Below are 18351 nucleotides of genomic sequence, written 5' to 3'. Positions count from 1 at the left end.
TCATACCCTACATCTGGTTACCATGGTTTTCCTTCTCCTAAAGCATCAGAACAATTTAGTAAGAGGTACTGCCCTGAAGGCAGTCCCCGTAAGAAATGCTAATGAGACCTAAGTCACAAAAACACAACCATTTAAAAGGGCATTGAAGGAAGAAAAAGTAAAAGGTAGAAGCGATTTTTACTACACAGCTTTTGCTAGGATGACAAAGAATAGGGAGTATTTGGCAACAAAGCTAATCCTAATAATTCCTGCTACCATCTGCCTTTTTAATATGTAAATTGGCATCCAGGTTGTAAATACTTATAAGGTAATGCAAACACACGCACAACAGTAAGGATATCTTTTCAAGTTATAAATATCCACTCTCAATTAAATATGCATTGTGATTCAAATTATATGTTTTAATGACTCCTACAAAAAGAGTTACAGCAGTTGAAATACCCTCAAATATTTTGTTCTCCTTATATATTTACAGTGCAGATGAAAGCCATCAAGAAAAGACAGATAATATGATCATTAAAGTTTTTTGGGGGTAGGAAGAAGCCTCAGAGTTTTTGTATAGCTCCTGGAAACTTTAAAAGATGAAAACTTCCCCAAAGATCTCATTATCTGTAAAGTTAAGGTGTCAGCACTTTTTTCTGTCGATGATAGGAAACAATTTCTGTTGATTCACATTTCTTTGAGAACACTCTCTACAGAGTAAATTAGGAGGTGTAGATTTTCATTTTTTAATCTTTAAGTCGATTTGCATATCTGGATTCCACATGAGGGAGCTGACGTGTCATTTGGGGGCAATAGAGAGTTCTGTGGGCAAACTGGCAAGAACTAGAGGCCACACCAGACTCGGAACAGCAAAGAAAAAGTAGGTTCCTGCAGAGGGGACAGGTTCCTTGACCCAGGGTCCAGACACTCACTGTCTACTTGAGTCACAGGGCCCTTTTGAAGAACAGGGACTAACAGTCACATATTTGGTTAAAATCCTTGCAACACGCCTGGGTCCTGCAGGGTTTAACAGATACAGAAAATAATGGTAAGGCACCAAAAAGTGGCAATGGCTCTTTCCCAGAATAGATTATTCCCTCTTCTGCACTGTGATTTGCCTTCATGGGGCTGCACAGCCCTGCCTGCGATTTATGACTCAACCGTGGTTAAGAAATCAGGATGCAAAATCCCCAGGTGCTTTCAGGAATGGTGCGACAACAGACGGGGACGCGGGGATGTGTGTACTGTATCATCTCCAACCCGCACGTCCCTCCTGGGAAAGGGAACGTGAAATCTGACAAATGTCAAACCACCACATTCTTCCTTATTTGACCAAATAGTTGAGTGCACGTCCAAATATAGAACTTGTTGATGAGTGCACTGGCCTGGAATGCCTCTCATCCCATCTCATTTCCATCTTCTCAGAATTGTCACGTCTGCAGGGCCTGCTGTGTGGTCTGGGACCCCAGACGGCTCGCTGGCTGTCACCAGCCCCCAAGAGTAGAGCTCTGGGAACATATGTCATGTTTATCCAGGACAGCATCCTAGAACTGAAGGCAGTGCCACTAAAATCAGTCTACGTTGTCAAGTCTCCCCCCAGCTGGAGTTGCATTTATAGGACATCACTATTGCTTTCCCTGGCTGCAGTTTGAAACCGTCTGGTCTAAACTAGTGTGTACAATCATGATGTATTCGCAAACCTCACTTCATTGAGGACAGTATATAGACAAATCCCAAAAGGTAACAAATAACCCATATATCTTTTCTTAGCAAAGGAGCTCAGAATCTCTGGGGAAGAAATAAGCCAGGAATAATTCAACTAAGGGCTGAAAAGCCCATGAGAAAAGAACTTAACAAACAACATGAGTAGACAGATGTATAACACTTTCAAATTTCAAAAGTGTTCCATATGCATTCTTTCATTTAGTTCTTTTTTTCACCTCCCTAAGACAGCGTCTTGCTTTGTTGCCAGGGTTGGAGTTCAGTGGTGTGATCATAGCTCAATGTAGCCTCAACTTCCTGGGCTCAAGCGATCCTCCTGCCTCAGCTTCCTAAGTAGCTGGGACTACAGTCATGTGCCACCACACCTAGCTAATTTTCATAATTTTTTTTTTTTTTTTTGGTAGAGATAGGTTCTTGCTATGTAGCCCAGGCTGTTTTCAAACTCCTGGCCTCAAGCAATCCTCTGGCCTTGGCCTCCTAAAGCACTGGATTTGTAGGTGTGAGTCATTGTGCCTGGCTTTCATTTAATTCTTAAAATTAAAATGTGAATTAAAATTAAAATGTGAAGGAAGTAGCAATGAGGGAACTGAGGCAATGCTTACATGCCAGAGGTGGTACGGCCACTCTAGGCAAGGAGGGTTTCAAACTCTAAATCCCAAATTCTCTCTACTACAGTTCATTCTTTTCCCTCAACCTCCTGGAATGACTAGGTTCTTCATGATGATTCACACATGAAGAGCTCATGAAATAACAGACACTATTTATTACACTAAAATTCCATCTGAAAATAAATTGTTAAAAAGATTATTGTGGAAGAATCTTAAACTAGATTGTAAAATACTCAAACATAAGGAATGCAACTTGAATGCTTAAAATCCACCAAAATGCAAGGTGTGGTGTTTCTCCACACAGAGTAACCATCAGTACACAATGCTAATGAATGGACATGAAAATAAACAGACATTAAAATTCCAGAGCATTCAGGTAACTTATCTGAAGAACAACAACTCAATTACAAGTCAACCACAAGCAACTGAGATTGGGCCTAGTTGTTCACCCTTGGCACTACTGAGATTTGGGGCCAGGTCATCTTTTGTTGTGGAAGGCTATCTTATGCATCACAAGACTTTTAATCTATAGCCTCCAGCTGTTAGATTCCAGCAAGACCTCTTTCCTACTTGTGACAACCAACAAAGTCACCAGATGCTAACAAACATCCCCTGGGGGAACAAAACCATGGAGGTTGAGAACCACTTGGCTTGGGTTTAAGACAAACTACTAAGGTCACCAGGTTACCTTCATTATTTACAAAGGATAAAAATTACAAGATGCAAAGGACAGTGGTGGGCAAATCCATCTTCACCACTAATGCTCCATGTATATCAGTACTTTCTAAATACTACTGAGATGGGTAGGGTTGAATGCAGATGACCATCTAAGTCTCAGAAGACACAGTCTAGCACACTAGAACAAGAATACTTTTGGGGATATATCTGTAAAAACCAGAAGAGAGCCAGGTGCCATGGCACATACACACTCCTATGCTACTCCGAAGGATCACCTGAGAGTGTGAGACTAGCCGGATCAATATGGCAAAACCCATCTTTTAAAACAAACAAACAAACAAACCAGAAGATTAAAAAGACACCAATGTCAGTACAAGGAACACTAGAACACTGTGATAAAGAGCTTAACCCCCAAATAAAAAAGATACAGGTTATTTAACGTGTGACAACTGGCACTATCAAATTATAATAAAAATACTATCAATAAAAAAATAGTAGCAAAGGTCCAATGTTTTAAAACATGTAGCACACTGCTGGCAGAAATCATCATTCAATGAACAATAAACACTATTATCTAGAAAGAATATCTGTACATTCAACCCCTCCCTCCATGTCCAAGGAGCTAGGCTGGGCTACCTCAGTTTGGAAGATCATGACCATTTCCATCATTTGTGGTCTACTCCATTCCTTGTGGTTAAACCAAAATGGACTGGCCAGTGCTGGTTAGTCTTGGCCGGCACAACGAAGTGAGAGTGGACAGCAGCCCAGAGCTATGAAGCAGCTGGGATTTCAGAGCCTATGGCCACCTGGCTTCAGAACAGGGATGTGGAGAGGCAGTCCCCAGGGCAGACACTCCACAGCAGGTGCAGCAAGTTGCTACCCAATATCCATTCTCCTCTTTCTCCTTATTAGTGGAACCCCGATTTGGTTGAGAAAGGAAATACAACTTCTTGAGATAAAACTACATTCCCCAGCCTCCCTTGAAAACTACAGCAAAGAACAAGCCCTCTGGAGCCAGAATCCTGGGTTCAAATCCCTGCTTCCCCTCTTACTAGCTGTACAATGGAAAGTCATGCAACCCAGCTGTGCCAGGCAGGCCATTTAACCTCTCTGAGTCTCAAATTCCTCTTGGGTAAAATGCAACCATTCTCACATGTTTATTGTGAGGAAGAAACGAATTATTCATCATTGTGTGTTGGTACATATGAGCACTCAATAAATATTAACTATTTTATTATCATTGTTATTCTTAATTCCTGGCTCATAGAAATTAATGACTGGAACTTCTGGAAAAGATCTTTACAAAAAGGCTGACTTAGCTAAAAGGCTCCCCTTCCTCCTTCTTCTGGCACAGACTGCTGAGAAGATGGACAGGGGGTGACAACTGAGAATGGGAAGACATGTTAAGACATCCATGTTCATAGCAGCATTATTACAGCCACGTCTGCCAGCAGATGAATGGATAAACAAAAAGAAGTGTACAGACACGATGGAATAGTATCCAACCTTAAAAGGCAGGAAATTCCAACATATGCCATAACACAGACGACCCTTGAGGACATTATATGAAGTAAAATCAACCAGTGACAAAAAGACAAATATCATACGATTCCACTTAAATGAGGTAGCAGATTCACAGAGACAGAAAATAAAATGGTCATTGCCAGGGGTGGGGGAAGAGGGAAATGGGGAGTTCATGATTAAGGGGTGCAGAAAATCAGTTCTGTAAGATGGAAGAGTTCTGGGTGGTGCTGATGGTTGGCACAATATGAATATACATAAAGCCACCAAATGTACTTAAAAATGGTTAAGATAGTAAATATGTATATTTTACCACAACTTAAAATAATAACAATAAAATATAATTTAAGGATAGTTGAATAAAAAGGAGATAGTGACATGGAAAACACTTGATAGATACACTGATAACACCGGGGCCACCAAATGATCTTTGGACTTCCAGTCTCCAGACTGCTCTTAAAGGAGGGAAAAGTGCCCCCTGGTTTGTTTAAGCCACAGATATTTCAGTCTGTGCCACAATCAAAACAATTTCACACAGATCTAGTTACGGAGACAGGAGCAGGAAGGAGTGTTTTCTGTCATATATCCAGCTTCCCAACGAGAGAAGAAGAGTACATATTCTTTGCAACGTTTTTGTAAATGCTCCCGTCTTCAGATCAACACCTCACTGATTTGGTCTTAACAGTTCCCAGAAACTGATTGGTATTCTCAGAGTCAACCTGCGGTGGCCAACGTGGGGCAGGGTGGAGTCAACAGCCTTCCTGGGGGGGGGGGTGAGAGCAGAACCAGTGGAGACCACTCAAAATAAACACCCAAATGCAGTCCCAACTACCCAGGCCAACGCGCCATTCCAGCTGACGGAGACATTCAGCGTTGAAAACAAGAGGAAAACAACAATCTATGAGTCAGAAGTGATTTTCATTTTCTCCCCATTGTTTCTGATGCTATTTGGGTCCTCTCCAGTTGGTGAGCAGAGACGACTTCTCGCGATTTCTATTATGCTGGCTGTTAATAAGAGCTTTCTCTCTAATTAGACAGCTACCCACCAGCTGCCTGTGTAGACAACGGTGGAAGACACTTCTAAAAGAAGAGGTCTTTTGCCTTTGCTGCCCAGACTTAATGGAAATAGTAGGGAAATTCTACTATCTTGTCCATCTCACAAGAAAAATAATGCTCAAAGGAATTTTGACAAATCAACAGGAGTCTACTCAAAGAGTGAAGCAGAGAACTTTGAGAATAAAAGATGTAATAATAAGACTCATATGGATAAAAATAATTTGAATATGAGACATTTCAAAAAAAAAAGCATTCTGTAGGGAAAATGTCATATTCATTTTTCTAATTGTTTATTAAAATTGAGAAGGCAGATCTAAAAATCTTAATGGCAATCCATTTAAAGATTGTAATGGTATCTAACTATTACCTAACAATAGCTATATAGTTCCATGTTCTACCTTTTTAAAAATAAGGCTCAGTTTATAATATTTTATTACTGAAAATATAAAAGAAATCAAAATTGTGTCACAGCAGGAAACACATATAATTCTACACTTTCCTGGGAAATACTTTTCCAGAAATAAATCTAGTTGAAATGCCTCTGAATGCAACGACCGTAAAGTACATAATACACAGAATGACTCATAAAATTAAAAATGCATGTAAAAATAATAAAAACTTTGCATTAATAGTTTGAACATACCAAGAACATGTCCTTTTGGATAGAACATGAAAGATGGACACCGTTGCCCCGCAAAACAAAGATATCTGCAAATCATAGTTTATAACAATTTGTTTTAAGCCCCGGGGATAGAAGCATTTATGAATCTTGACAATAGGCCCTGAGAAAACATGGTCTAAAAATATATGCAAGTATAGAGTGAGGATTTCTGATTATGCCTCATAATGGTTAAATGCCACAATATTTCTTTCTTTTTTTTTTTTAAAAAAGGCTTTCAAAAAGGTAATTTTAAAGCTGGTACTTTGAAGAAAGATGCTACTTGTCTCACTTAAATACTTTTCTTATTCTATAAGTGTAAGGGAAGATGGGGAATAGGTAGCTTAGTGACAGTAGCCAGTGCCCTCAGGATCCTTAAAACACAGCTACCTCCAGGAAGGCCAGGTGCTTGGCAAGACCACAACAGCCAACACGTAAGACAGCACCAGAGACAGTGAATGATAAATTTTCTGACTGCTGACGTTAAAAATGATCCCATAGTCAGCAAAATCAATCACTAAATCTATTTTTCCTCCAAGTTGTATGTTGGTATAATTGTTTACTTAAAAATTAATTCCTCATATTCTAAATTCTACAGTCCTTTGTAAAAATCTGCAATTAAGATTAATGTGTCAGTTAAAATGTCATTTCTATGGATAAAAAAAAAAACCGTGGAAATCTGGCACAGGCTTTGTGTCTGTGTTTGTGTAGAGAGTGTTGAGGGGGGGGAAGCTTTGCTTCTTAAAAACGGGAATTAATATGTGATGTCTTTCACTTGGAAGAGACATTAGCATCAGATTCTGTCTACACTGGCATCACACAGGAACACGTGAGTACATCACACAGCAATGGGCAGCCGTTCAAAATAGGCCCAGTAACAGCCACTGACTGGTCACTCCTGGGCAGTCAAGGCCACGAGGACCTTTGACCTCTCAGCAAAAACACTGTTGACTACATCATTCTAATTAATACAAAACACATTCCTGTTTACAATGGCTTAGAAGACCTTAATCTTCAGGTTTTCTTCCTCTCCTCAATTACCAACGTGTTCTTCCTCTACCTGACCTGAGCTTTCCTGACATTTGAAGGGGCCTCAGAACCCTCCCTGGCCCCCTCCTGCTACTTGTTCCCTGCACATGCTCTGTCCACACAAGCCCCTCCACTAACACGGCCAGGGTTTCAAGTGGCATCTCCCGTCTTCCAAATCTCTATAGTGCCAGCCGCTCTTCTCATCCACCTTCCATGCAGACAAGACATGTCAGATTCAACATGTCACCTGTCCTCCAAACAGGATCCTCTTCCAGTGTGTGCTATTCAGTGTGACCACCCATCCGGCCGTCAGGCCAAAAACACGGGAATTCTTTCCATGGCTCTTTTCCTTTGTTTCCTACATCTAACCAGACAACCAAGCCACCTAGATGCTACCTGTCCCCAGGGCCTCCTCCGTCTCTGGCCATGATCACTGCAACGGCTGCCTGACAGTTTCCGCATCACGCTGGTCCAGCCCTTTAGTTCACTCTACACATTCCGGCAAGAGGAACCTTTTCTTTTCTAAACGTCGTAAATGCTATCAAGCCATTCTCTTCAATGGATATTCGTTATCCTTAGGAGAAGGGCCACACCGTGTCAGGAGTCACTTAGGAGAGGTCACCCTGCAAGTCCAATGCCTCCAGGGTCCCACCTCCTCCCTTGCAATCCTAGAGGATTTCCACTGCCTCAACAGTGTTTTTCAAATTGTGCATTGGAACCCATTGAAGATCTGAAAAGGATTCAGTGGGGCTCACCTAACATTTTTATAAAACACATTACAGAACCACAGTGCCCCCGACAGCAGCTAATACCTACGCAGTACTTACTCTGCACCAGGAGGAGTTCTAACACGCTTCGCATATGTTAACTCGTTTTAGCTTCACAACAACCCTGCGAGGTAGGTACCAGTATCCGTACTTCAAGACTGAGAAAAGCAAATCACAGAGAGGTTAATTGACTGGCTCAGTAGACAAGGCTGGTGAGCACACGGCTGCTGCCTAAACTCAGGACACGTCACTTTAGAGCCCAGGCTCGTGGCTGCTACACTATGCTGCCTCGCATTAAAATATGCCAGAGGGTAGCATGTCGGGAAAGGGCCAGTGTCACCGGCGTCATGAAATGTTCATTTTAGCTATTTGTGCATGTTTGTGCACACTGGGTTGGTTCCAAGGTAGAATGTATTTTTCATATTACAGATGGAATCAAAAAAATTTGAATCTCACTGATGCAAAAAATGCTTTCCCCTAAACACTGAAGGATCAGTGAGAGAACCCAAAACATCTTTCAGATCTCAGTTTAAAGACATTTTCTCTAGGGAGCTACACTCTGCCTCCCACTCTGGGCCAGGCCCAGTGACCGGAAGTTCTCATCAACTTCCTCTTCTCCCTTCACGAGGCCCATGGGAGCACCACCTACTTGCTCAGTGACTGTCATCTCTCGGTGGTATCACTGGTATCGGTGCAGTCACCACTGCATCCCCGACACCTAGTCTCGTGCCTAGGATACAGCAGTCATGCCAGTAAAGATCTGTTCAATGTACACGATGAGTGGTTTTACCTTGTAATTACTAAAAACATCATACCTGCTCCATAACCAGGCTTGGAATTCAAAAAACAAAAAAATCCACCTGCTCATCATTAGAAACAATTTTTGCCAGGTGAGTATGAAAATGCTCAGAATTTATTTTACTGCCCAGGTCATTTAATTTTTGCGCAAGGCAGGTAAAATTTTATGCAGATGCATAGATGTACTGAGCAGGTTTCAGAGTCACAGCGCACTACAGCTGGCGTGGTGAGACATGGGTATGTAGAGAGGTGGAGCTGCTCCCCCAGGGGAGGCAGTCAAAGCCAGGAGCCCACAGTCAGCCCCCCACGAGGTGCCAGAAGCACCTATCTAGGGAATCAGGCAACATGTCACAAGCTGACTGCCTTGACCCCCAGATCTGCAGCTCACATCCGCCAATTTGCAAAGGAGCAGTAAAAGTTAATCTTTAATGGGATACTCATCATTAAGTGCTGAAATAAGATTGCCCATCAGGACGTTTACTGCTCCTTTGCAAATATACTTACCTGGATGTGGAAATGCATCAAACCAGGTTTGTTTTAGGGCAATCGCCTTTCCCTGGTATGGCTAGGACAGACAACTGAGGTGGCAGCAGAGTGTTCAGCATTAAGTGACCATCATTGCTTTGCCCCTGTGCTCTAAGTGACAGCATGCAACTGGCTGTTGCTATGCCCTAGAAAGAACATAAAAGGACAATTTCCATCCTGTTAGAGTACCTGTCTACAGTTAGTCCAAAGTTTACTTTCTGAAAACTATTCCAGAATCAAGCACTATTGAGATAAACAGATGTTATCAGTTTTCAATTAAAAAAATGTTTTAAGCACTATACCTTAAAATGTGATTAACATTTTTTTTAATAAAAGGAAAAAAAAAAGGAACCTGACATTCTAGGAATTAAACTTGGGATGCTTTCCTAAGGACTAAAATTCATGATCAAAGCAGGAATTAGATAAAATTCCTGCAATCAGCAGTTAGTGGAAATTTACAAAGGCCAGGTTTAAGGCTCCCAGACAGGTGTGAGGCAGGTGACCCTGGGTGCAAACAGCCTCCCAAAGAGTAAACCCCTAAGGAGGTGAGCTGGGGAGCCCATGAAACAGCCAAGGATCAGGCAATTTTGTGATCTGGGCGGCACGGACAGGGCAACATCAAAAGGATGAGTAGAGCAAGCAAAGATTGCTGACATATCCGAAGGAAAGGAATGACCTCGAAATTATTTAATAGGAGAAAATAAAAGAGACGGCAATGATGGAGCAAGATCTGATGTACAAGAAGGTATGCAGTCAGGAAAGGGGAAAATGAGGTATAAAAACAGGAACGGAGTCAGAGCATTTATAAGACCACAAGGCCATCATGAAAGAAAAGAGCTGGAGGGAAGCCAGCGTTTTTTTTGTTTTTTTTTTTAAATCATCCTCATTAGTGTTTTGAAGCAGGGGACGTTGACATCACACACCATACAGACAGATCTGAGAGTCAGTTAAGGGGGTAGGGACATGGCAGTTGGCAAGTATCTAATTAGCAATAAAATCTTTGAGAATTATTTTGGGGAGAGGAATGACCATAGATGGAGAAAGCTATAGAAATCAAGTAGGAGCAACACTTAAAAGTCAGGTTCAAAAGATACCAACTTCCACATTTCCAAGCTAGCAAGAAGAATCTGTTTTTTCATAGCACACACAACAGCAATGCCGTGTTACAGGATCAATTTCATAGCAATCTTGGCTTCCACATGGGTTTTGGGGGCAGCATAACCCGCCCAAAGGGGCAGGAAGGGTAAGATGGTGCAGCATCCAAGTGGTTAGGGACACGGCCTTGGAGGTCGGCCAGTGTTCAAATTTGGTGTGGCCCTCCCACTCACCGTGTGACCTGGGCACGTTGGGTTCGCCTCCTCGAACCTCTATGCTTTAGTTTCTTTATCCATAAAATAGGGCTAAAATGAGCACCTTTTAGGGTTGTTATTAAATGGGTTCTTGAAAATAACATTCTTAGAGTGTCCAACAGTATCAACACACAGTGAACGTGTAGTCCTGGGCAGAGCAAATGATGAAGAATGCTTTTTCTCCTTAGAAGTCACAATGACCAGCATGTCACTCAACAGAGTCAGAAATGTGGGCCAAGGCATAATGAATAACCCTCTAACTGCAAGAGTGGAAATGGGGGAACCTTAGTACAGCATGTAGGGACGTTTTAGAGTTGGTTTCCATCAGTTCAGCTCATTTTGAAGTCTCCGTTCCTTTGTATGAACAGAGAATCTAAAGTCATGCCTTTATTTCCTGTTTTAAAAAAGATTCAAATTATTACATAACCAACGAGAGAGACGATATTTTCATTACAAAAGAAATGGAAGGTACAATATACTTATTATAAATGTCACAGAAGGAGAAACCAGGGAGGTGAGGTTGTCATCACCCCATCACACCATACCTCATGTAAGAGTGCAGTCAGGAAGATTCCAGACCCCAGGAGTGGGCTGGGCTGCAGGTGCCTCTGCTGAGTGCATGGAGGAGACGAGGCAGTAGGAAGACAGAGAGAGCCCTCGAGGGTCCCCTCTCAGTGAGGCAGAGGTTGTCTGTGAGCTGCCCCGGGCTGTGGCCTTCAGAAAGGAGGGAGCCTTTCACCCACTAACTCATCCTCTCTGCAGCAGCTACCCACAAAGCTTGCTAGGAGTAAACTAAGCTTCTGACTTCTTTTAGGAACAGAATCTCCCACCACCTCCTGGATCCTGATGCTCTGAGGCATAGGAAGATTTCAAAAGGGTAATTTTGACATTAACTCCTTGCTTGAATCTGTCACCCCTCAATGATACAACCCTCACAGCCTGAAAGTTGGGTATCGCCCAACTTGAAGGATTTAATTTGGCAGATTCACATCATCTCTTTTGTGAGTCTGATGTAACGGGACACTTAAATCATGTGTGGCCGCTCATGGCAGAGAAAATGGTAACCTCAACAACAAAGCAAAGAGTATTAGGCAGATCTATGGAGCAAGAAGGGGCTGCTCATTCAGGGACCATCTCTTAAAACACAGGCACATGCACACCTAAGGCAGAAACACTAGCAGTGACGTCTCTGCCCAATGATGCCCCAGTATGAACATTTGTCATAAATTATAAAATTACCCCAACAGAAATTTCTCCCATGCACCATCTATCACTTACTCTGGACCTTTTATGTATTTATTTATTCATTCGTTCAACACACACTCATCATCTTAGTCTAGATTTCACCAGAAGCAGACCCTGAGTGGAGGATTCAGGGCAGTGGGCTGGGGGAAGGAACACCAGGAGGGACGTGGAGGTGTCAGAGTGGGAAGCAAAGGCCGCGTGAGGAGTGCTCTACAGCTGCCACACTGCAGGTGGTGGAGTTTGACCTCAAGGCGAGCCCCGGGAGCACGGCCGGGTGGTGCTCTCATCCTGCGACATGAACAGGAGCCCCCGGGGCTGTCCAATTGCAGATTCTGGCTTTAGCAGATCCTACGGTGGGGCCTCACATTCTGCATTTGACAGGCGCCCAGGTCCTGCCACATTCCTGGCCTGAAGACCACCCTTTCAGGGCCAAAGGTGTAGACCTTGTGACTTAGCATCGTAAACCTAAAGGCCACGGGGCCCAGGGAACATTCACACCAGCTTTTGTGGGCAGTGGGTTGGGGGCTGCTCTGAGGTGCTGTCACGCCCAGGCACTGGCCTGGACAGAAACGCAGTGCTGCCTCCCAAGACCGGCCACTGAAGGGGTTCGGGTAACCTACATCTGTCACATGTGCTGGGCACTGATGATGCACCAGGCACAACGCCAGGAAACACAGCAGGGATCAAAAGGGTTGACTTTCCCTGCCACTGTCAACCTACAATCAAACCAAGTTAAGTGGCATGGATCATATGTCAAGTAGGAGTGAGTGCAAATGAGAAAAACAATGCCAAAGCGTGGGACAGGGGGCGTCCAGGTGGGAGGGAGAGCCATTTGCAATTCCGGATAGACCCCCTCCCTGAAAAGTGGACACCTGACCAAAGAGGCTAAAGGTGTGCGAGGAGCCTGTAGGTACCTGAGGAGAGAATATTCAGGGAGAAGGAGCAAGAACAAAAGCTCCGCTGGACCTGACAGGTCCAGGGAAGCAGAGGGAAGCTGGCCAAGGCAAGGGGGAGGAGCAAAGCGAGAGAGCTGCGGTGGGGCAGGTCCTACAGGGCCCAAAGGGTGACTGAGGGTTTCGCTTTTCCTCTGAGTGACTTGGAAGGACAAGGGCTGCAGATGTGTGCTGAAGACAGAGCCGATGGGCATCTGCTTTTGTGCATTCCTAAGCTGGATGTGGGGTATGCGGAAAGAAATAGGAGTCGAGGACTCCTCTAAGGTCTTGGACCAAACCAACTGAAAAGACACAGTTACTGATCTCTGAGAAAGGGAAGGCTTCCAGGAGCAGTTCTAGGAGAGGAAATAGGGAACTAAGTTGGAAGTACGTGAGGTTTCAGCTGTCTGGTCAACACTCACGCGAAGGTGTCAACAAGGTGGTTGGATCTGCATACAAACATGAATCAAGAGTTCAAAGAAGATGCCCAGGTATGAGATGTGAATTTGGGAGCCATCTGCCTATAGACTGTATGTAGAGTGCAAATGTTCTATTCCCTGAAAATAGCAAAATTCTGTGTTATTGAAAAGAAAAAAAGAGAAGAGGGTGGAGGACTGAGCCCCAGGGCACTCCATACTTAGTAGAGGGAGAATGGCACACGTTAGCAAAGGAGACCCAATTGGGGGGGGGGGGCAGCAAAGGTGACCTCAATGGAGAGCCACAATCAACACGCCATGTGCTCTGGCAGACCCAGAGGGGGGAAGAGAGCAGACATGTACCACCCAATGGTGACCGACACCACTGGTGACCTGGACAAGAGCAGGCTTTGTGGAAGGGGATGAAGGATTCATTGAGGAGAGTTCAAGAGAGAATGGGAGGATGGAGAGAGCAAATACAGATTTATCAAAGAGTTTGCTGTGACAGCCAGGAGAGAATATGCGGAGGGCAGGCAGGGCTGAGGGAGATTCTTCTCTAAGATAGAGGAAACAATGGCATGGCATAGGACCACGTGAATGATCCAGTGGAAAAGAGCAATCACAGCTGACATGGAAGAGAAAAGAGAAAATTGCTGCAGCAATGTTCTGGAAGAGGGGAGAGTGGGTCAGAAAGCCTTAGGGTCCAACCTTGAAGGAAGACTCAACCATAAAAAAAAAAAAAAAAAAAAATCAAATGGAAAGCTTAACAGGAGATGTGGTTATTTCACTATGATCTGAAACCTAATCTCATTTTAGTCTTTTGTTTCTAAATCGGCTATTATCAAACATGGGTGAGAAGAAAACCATCCAATGTTCAATAATGTAAGAGGACACTCCCCCAGTGAATTCTTTAAAAGACTGCTTGTAAGAATAAAACAATTACCTTTATAGAATAACTTGTGGCTAGATAAAAATACATTTAGAAATAGCATGCACTTGACCTATTATATGTAATGCAAAGGATACAGAGCCCCTAATGGCAACAAATAAAAACATTCAGAAAGAAAATTCCTAATCTATGTTGTGGTGCACGTCATTAGCCAAGTCTGCCTTCCAGTACATTTTTCAATGGTGTGATGGTATTTATTTACCCCGAGTTAAGAAAGTGAATAGTCACTAGGCTTCAATTTTCATATCAATTGCAGGAAGAAAAAAAAAAAAAGATTCCATTTTCTACACAGTCTGGAATTGAAATTGACTTAGCATCTCAGAACTGTCAAAAATTTCTTTTACGAAAAGGTTTGCTTTACGGAGACTATAAAGTAGGTGTCATCCTTGACACTTGTGTTCTATAGTCACGCCGCAGGTCTATGGAAAAGAAACGTTAAAAGAATGTCAGGAAAGGTCTTAGAGAGGCCCAGCCGTCATGCTTTGTGCCTTCCCGGGCTTCCTCTGCAGTCAGCTTGAGAGCCGTAGACGCTGCAGATGTCAGAGGTTCTCTATTTAAAACTGCTAACAAGGAAAAAAGGAATACTTGAAGGATATGATTATCAGCTAGCCTAGAACTTGTCTTTGCTAACAGGTCAGTCTGACACTTATTTTCCTGTGTTAAAAACAAGAACCTCTGTTTCAATTCAAATTAAAAGCAGCATACATTAAAATCCTGGGGAATTTACAAATTTGGAACTTCCTCCAAATGAGGAATAAGGAAACCACCCAGGATGTATAATTATAAAACAAAGCTGTTCTCTGTCCAGGTGACGAACAAGAAAACAAACAGAATCATGTAAAAAAATCTCCCTTTTCAAACTCTTTCTTCTCGTTACCAAGAATTGCTCCTGTGTTTCATTTAGAGAGGCTTATTTTAACTGTGTTCCTTAAATCACCAGCAGATTGCACAGGGCGCTGCTTAATTTTACCAATGTGAAAGCGCTTACATTAATCCCTGCGGCAATCAGGCCTGAATCATAAAAAACCCCAAGCCCTGGTATTTCTGACATGAGCAAATAAACACTGTGCCATGTGCCTCCTTCCTAGCATACAGGTGAGGGTTGCCTTTCTCTTGGTTGGGTGGGCAGTGAGGGGGGAATGCAAACTCCTCTCAAGTCAGAGCAGAGTTAAATCTTTCTCCCAGGCACCCGACCCAATTCCGTAACACCCTTTTTTAAAAAAATTTTTTTAAATAAAAATATTTTAAAACTTTTAGTTGGCCAATTAATTTCTTTCTATTTTTAGTAGAGACGGGGGTCTCATTCTTGCTCAGGCTGGTTTCGAACTCCTGACCTTGAGTGATCCGCCCGCCTCCACCTCCCAGAGTGCTAGGATTACAGGCGTGAGCCACTGCACCCGGCCCCATAACACCCTTTATCAAATCGGTTTCCTTTTCACCTTCACATTCATTTGTAATTAGGATGCAATTCTAACATTTTCAGCAGATAAAACTGACTAAATACAGATGTTGTCTAAAATCCTGAGGGGCCATGAATAACGAAGGGGTCATGAATTAAGGCTCTTTATAAGGCTTCATTCTAAAGCAAGGACTATCTGAGATCCACCTGTACTAGTATTTGGAGCTCTGATTAGAACACTTAGCCAGGCAGACTCCTTCCAGAAACATCTATGAACAAGTAAGTGCTCTCACAACATGTGGTCTCAGTAAAACCCTGGGACTACTGTGTGCCTGAGTAGCTCTACTTTTTCACACTGGAAGAACTTGCTGGTTGAGCCACCCCTGAGCACGGAAATTGGCTTTCCTAACCACCCACCCATCTGTTCTTTGTCTAAACTCTGCAACTCATACAGGGACTAACCCTTGCCAAAAAGTCCCATTCTGGTCATCAATTTGCCCCATCGCACCTTATCCCTGATGGGAGACTAGTTCCACCCACACAGCTCCTTGCCTCTGCCCTAAGTCACCTTGTGACACCTGCATGCATCCCCCATGCCACATGGTCACACAACAAAACCAAACTGGTGGTGGCTCTTTACGTAATCTTGAAAGCTCCCATTCTAACATCCAATTGGTGTATGCTGAAGATTTCTGAATACGCCAGCAGCTAAGACTATGGTCAGTATTCCATTATGAAAGGGGGCTAATAAAAAAATGATAGGAGGAAAAAAACACGTCTCTGCCTTTTCAGGCAGTAATTTAGACCCCCAAGCTTGAAATCAAGATCAAAAAGTTCCAAATCAATTAATAACGAAAATTACTAAACCATCAAAACTGCTGATGTCGTAAACAAAATTCGTCAACAGCCACTAAGAATTCATTAAAAGTAAATTTATTGTTTGTTTTAAAAAAAACAAAACTGTGCAATATGTGCTGTTCAAGACATTTTTGAATCGGGTTTGTTGTTCATCTCTTCTCGGGCTTCAGTTTGGCAAGGCTAAATGAGAAACACGGTACAGACACACAGTTAGTACGTACAGGTAAGTATAGCAAGGACAACTCGTGCTTGTCATTCTCTCACAAGCTTAAGCTGTGCAACCCAAACGACAACACTAAGTGTTAAAATATGATCTTGCTCGTTGTGGTCTGAAAACAGTCATAGTTTAAAAAGAAAAATATAGCAGTCTATCTGATTTCCACCAAACAGAGTTTCAAACTAAATTATCTATTTCCTCTTCCAAAACTGAGTAAAACAGTGCTTCCAGGACCCAGGTAATCATTTTAAATGTAACTGGAGGATTCAGTTGTAATGGAAATATTACAACATTACTTGTGCTTTAGCCATCCACAGTGATAGGTTCTCAGCTATTGCATATGGACAAGGGCAAGACACAATCTGAAACATGTACAATGAGGCCACTTCTAAGGACCTTCAGTTCAAACACTAACAGTTTAAATTTTTCAGCAAAGCAGTATCAAACTGCACTTATTCTAAGGCTGGGGGGGGGGGCAGAAAACAAACCTTAGAACTGATCATTTTAAATTCTTAATATATAAGAATATGGGATTTTATCATCTTGCCGGTTGTTTCAATTTGGAGATGAAAACGAAGGTAAAAACATGTCACTCAAATGCTATTGCTTTCCTTTAAGAACGAACACATTTAAAACATTAATCAACACATCGCCCTCCTTTCTAAAATACACACTTAGTTCCTTCCTCGGTGACAATTTCATATAATTGCAGAATTCTCAAAAATCCCTTACAGTGTAAAGTAGGAACGGCCAAGACTCAAAATCGCCACCCTCCCTCTGCCCTGCACTACGCAGGCACAATGATTACATGTGCAAGTCATGTTTACCTGTTTTGTAAGCACACTCAGGTTTCTTAGATACAAAGCCATTTTAATTAAGGCATCAGAGCTCCTTATGCGCAAAAGATGATGTAGGACGTACAAGGAGAAATTAATATGAACATGAAGCACTTTACATTTGTTATTTGATGCCTTATAGATGTAAATTTGTGATTGAAAACTTGCACTAAGGCAGCCTGTGCACTTCATATACTCCATAATTTATAAACAGAAGAGTGATTCATATGACTCATAACATTCTTTCCTAGAGCTGTTTATCAATAATTGAATCATTTTTGTGACTCCTATTCAATGTGTGAAACAGAAAACCATGTCATCTGTATATACCAATGACTAAAAATATCTATGCAAGGTGCCATCATTTCCTCTGGTACAATTTTTAAAATAGGGACCATCCATTTGGCCCTCATCATATTTAACCCAAAATTGCAGACCAACTGCAGAGGTAGAAATAGTGTATGTGGGGGAGTGGGGGTGGGGAGTAGGATGGTATAGCATTTATTTATAAAGCTAGACTCTCAATATCTAATATCATTTACCCTTAGTCTACTCTTTTTGTTATCTGAACCACAAAATAGAAACAAAAACATAATACACACAGACACACCCCTGCTTTGTACTTTAGACCTGTACTGGTCTGCCACATTTGAGCACTTTCCAAACTGTTCTAAGAAATATATATGCACATACTCATTCTGATTAAGCTATTTAAAAGCAACTCTAAAGAAATCACACCTTAGTCTCCCTAAAAAAATAAAGAGAAAGGAAAAGAGTAATTTTAATCTTACTGTATTCCCGTTGTT

At 42.4% G+C, this 18351-nt stretch overlaps 1 protein-coding gene across 20 annotated transcripts in view; it reads right to left on the bottom strand.

The window, feature by feature from the left end:
• PARD3 (par-3 family cell polarity regulator) overlaps window positions 1-18351 on the bottom strand; it is a 575331-nt gene that overhangs the window by 153549 nt on the left and 403431 nt on the right. For 2 of the 20 annotated variants that reach the window (XM_020284206.2, XM_020284207.2), the window contains one exon: window positions 16552-16672. The exons of the other annotated variants lie outside the window; for them this stretch is intronic. In XM_020284206.2, coding sequence (XP_020139795.1) covers window positions 16642-16672 — 31 coding nt within the window. In that variant the 3' untranslated portion in view covers window positions 16552-16641. Of the gene's footprint in view, window positions 1-16551; window positions 16673-18351 lie in introns of those variants that run through there. 20 annotated transcript variants of the gene reach the window in all.

The sequence above is a fragment of the Microcebus murinus genome, chromosome 25 (assembly GCF_040939455.1).
Source record: "Microcebus murinus isolate Inina chromosome 25, M.murinus_Inina_mat1.0, whole genome shotgun sequence".
NCBI classification, from domain to species: domain Eukaryota; kingdom Metazoa; phylum Chordata; class Mammalia; order Primates; family Cheirogaleidae; genus Microcebus; species Microcebus murinus.
Note: the sequence above shows the minus strand (reverse complement) of the source record. Positions and strands in the feature narration are given on the sequence as shown.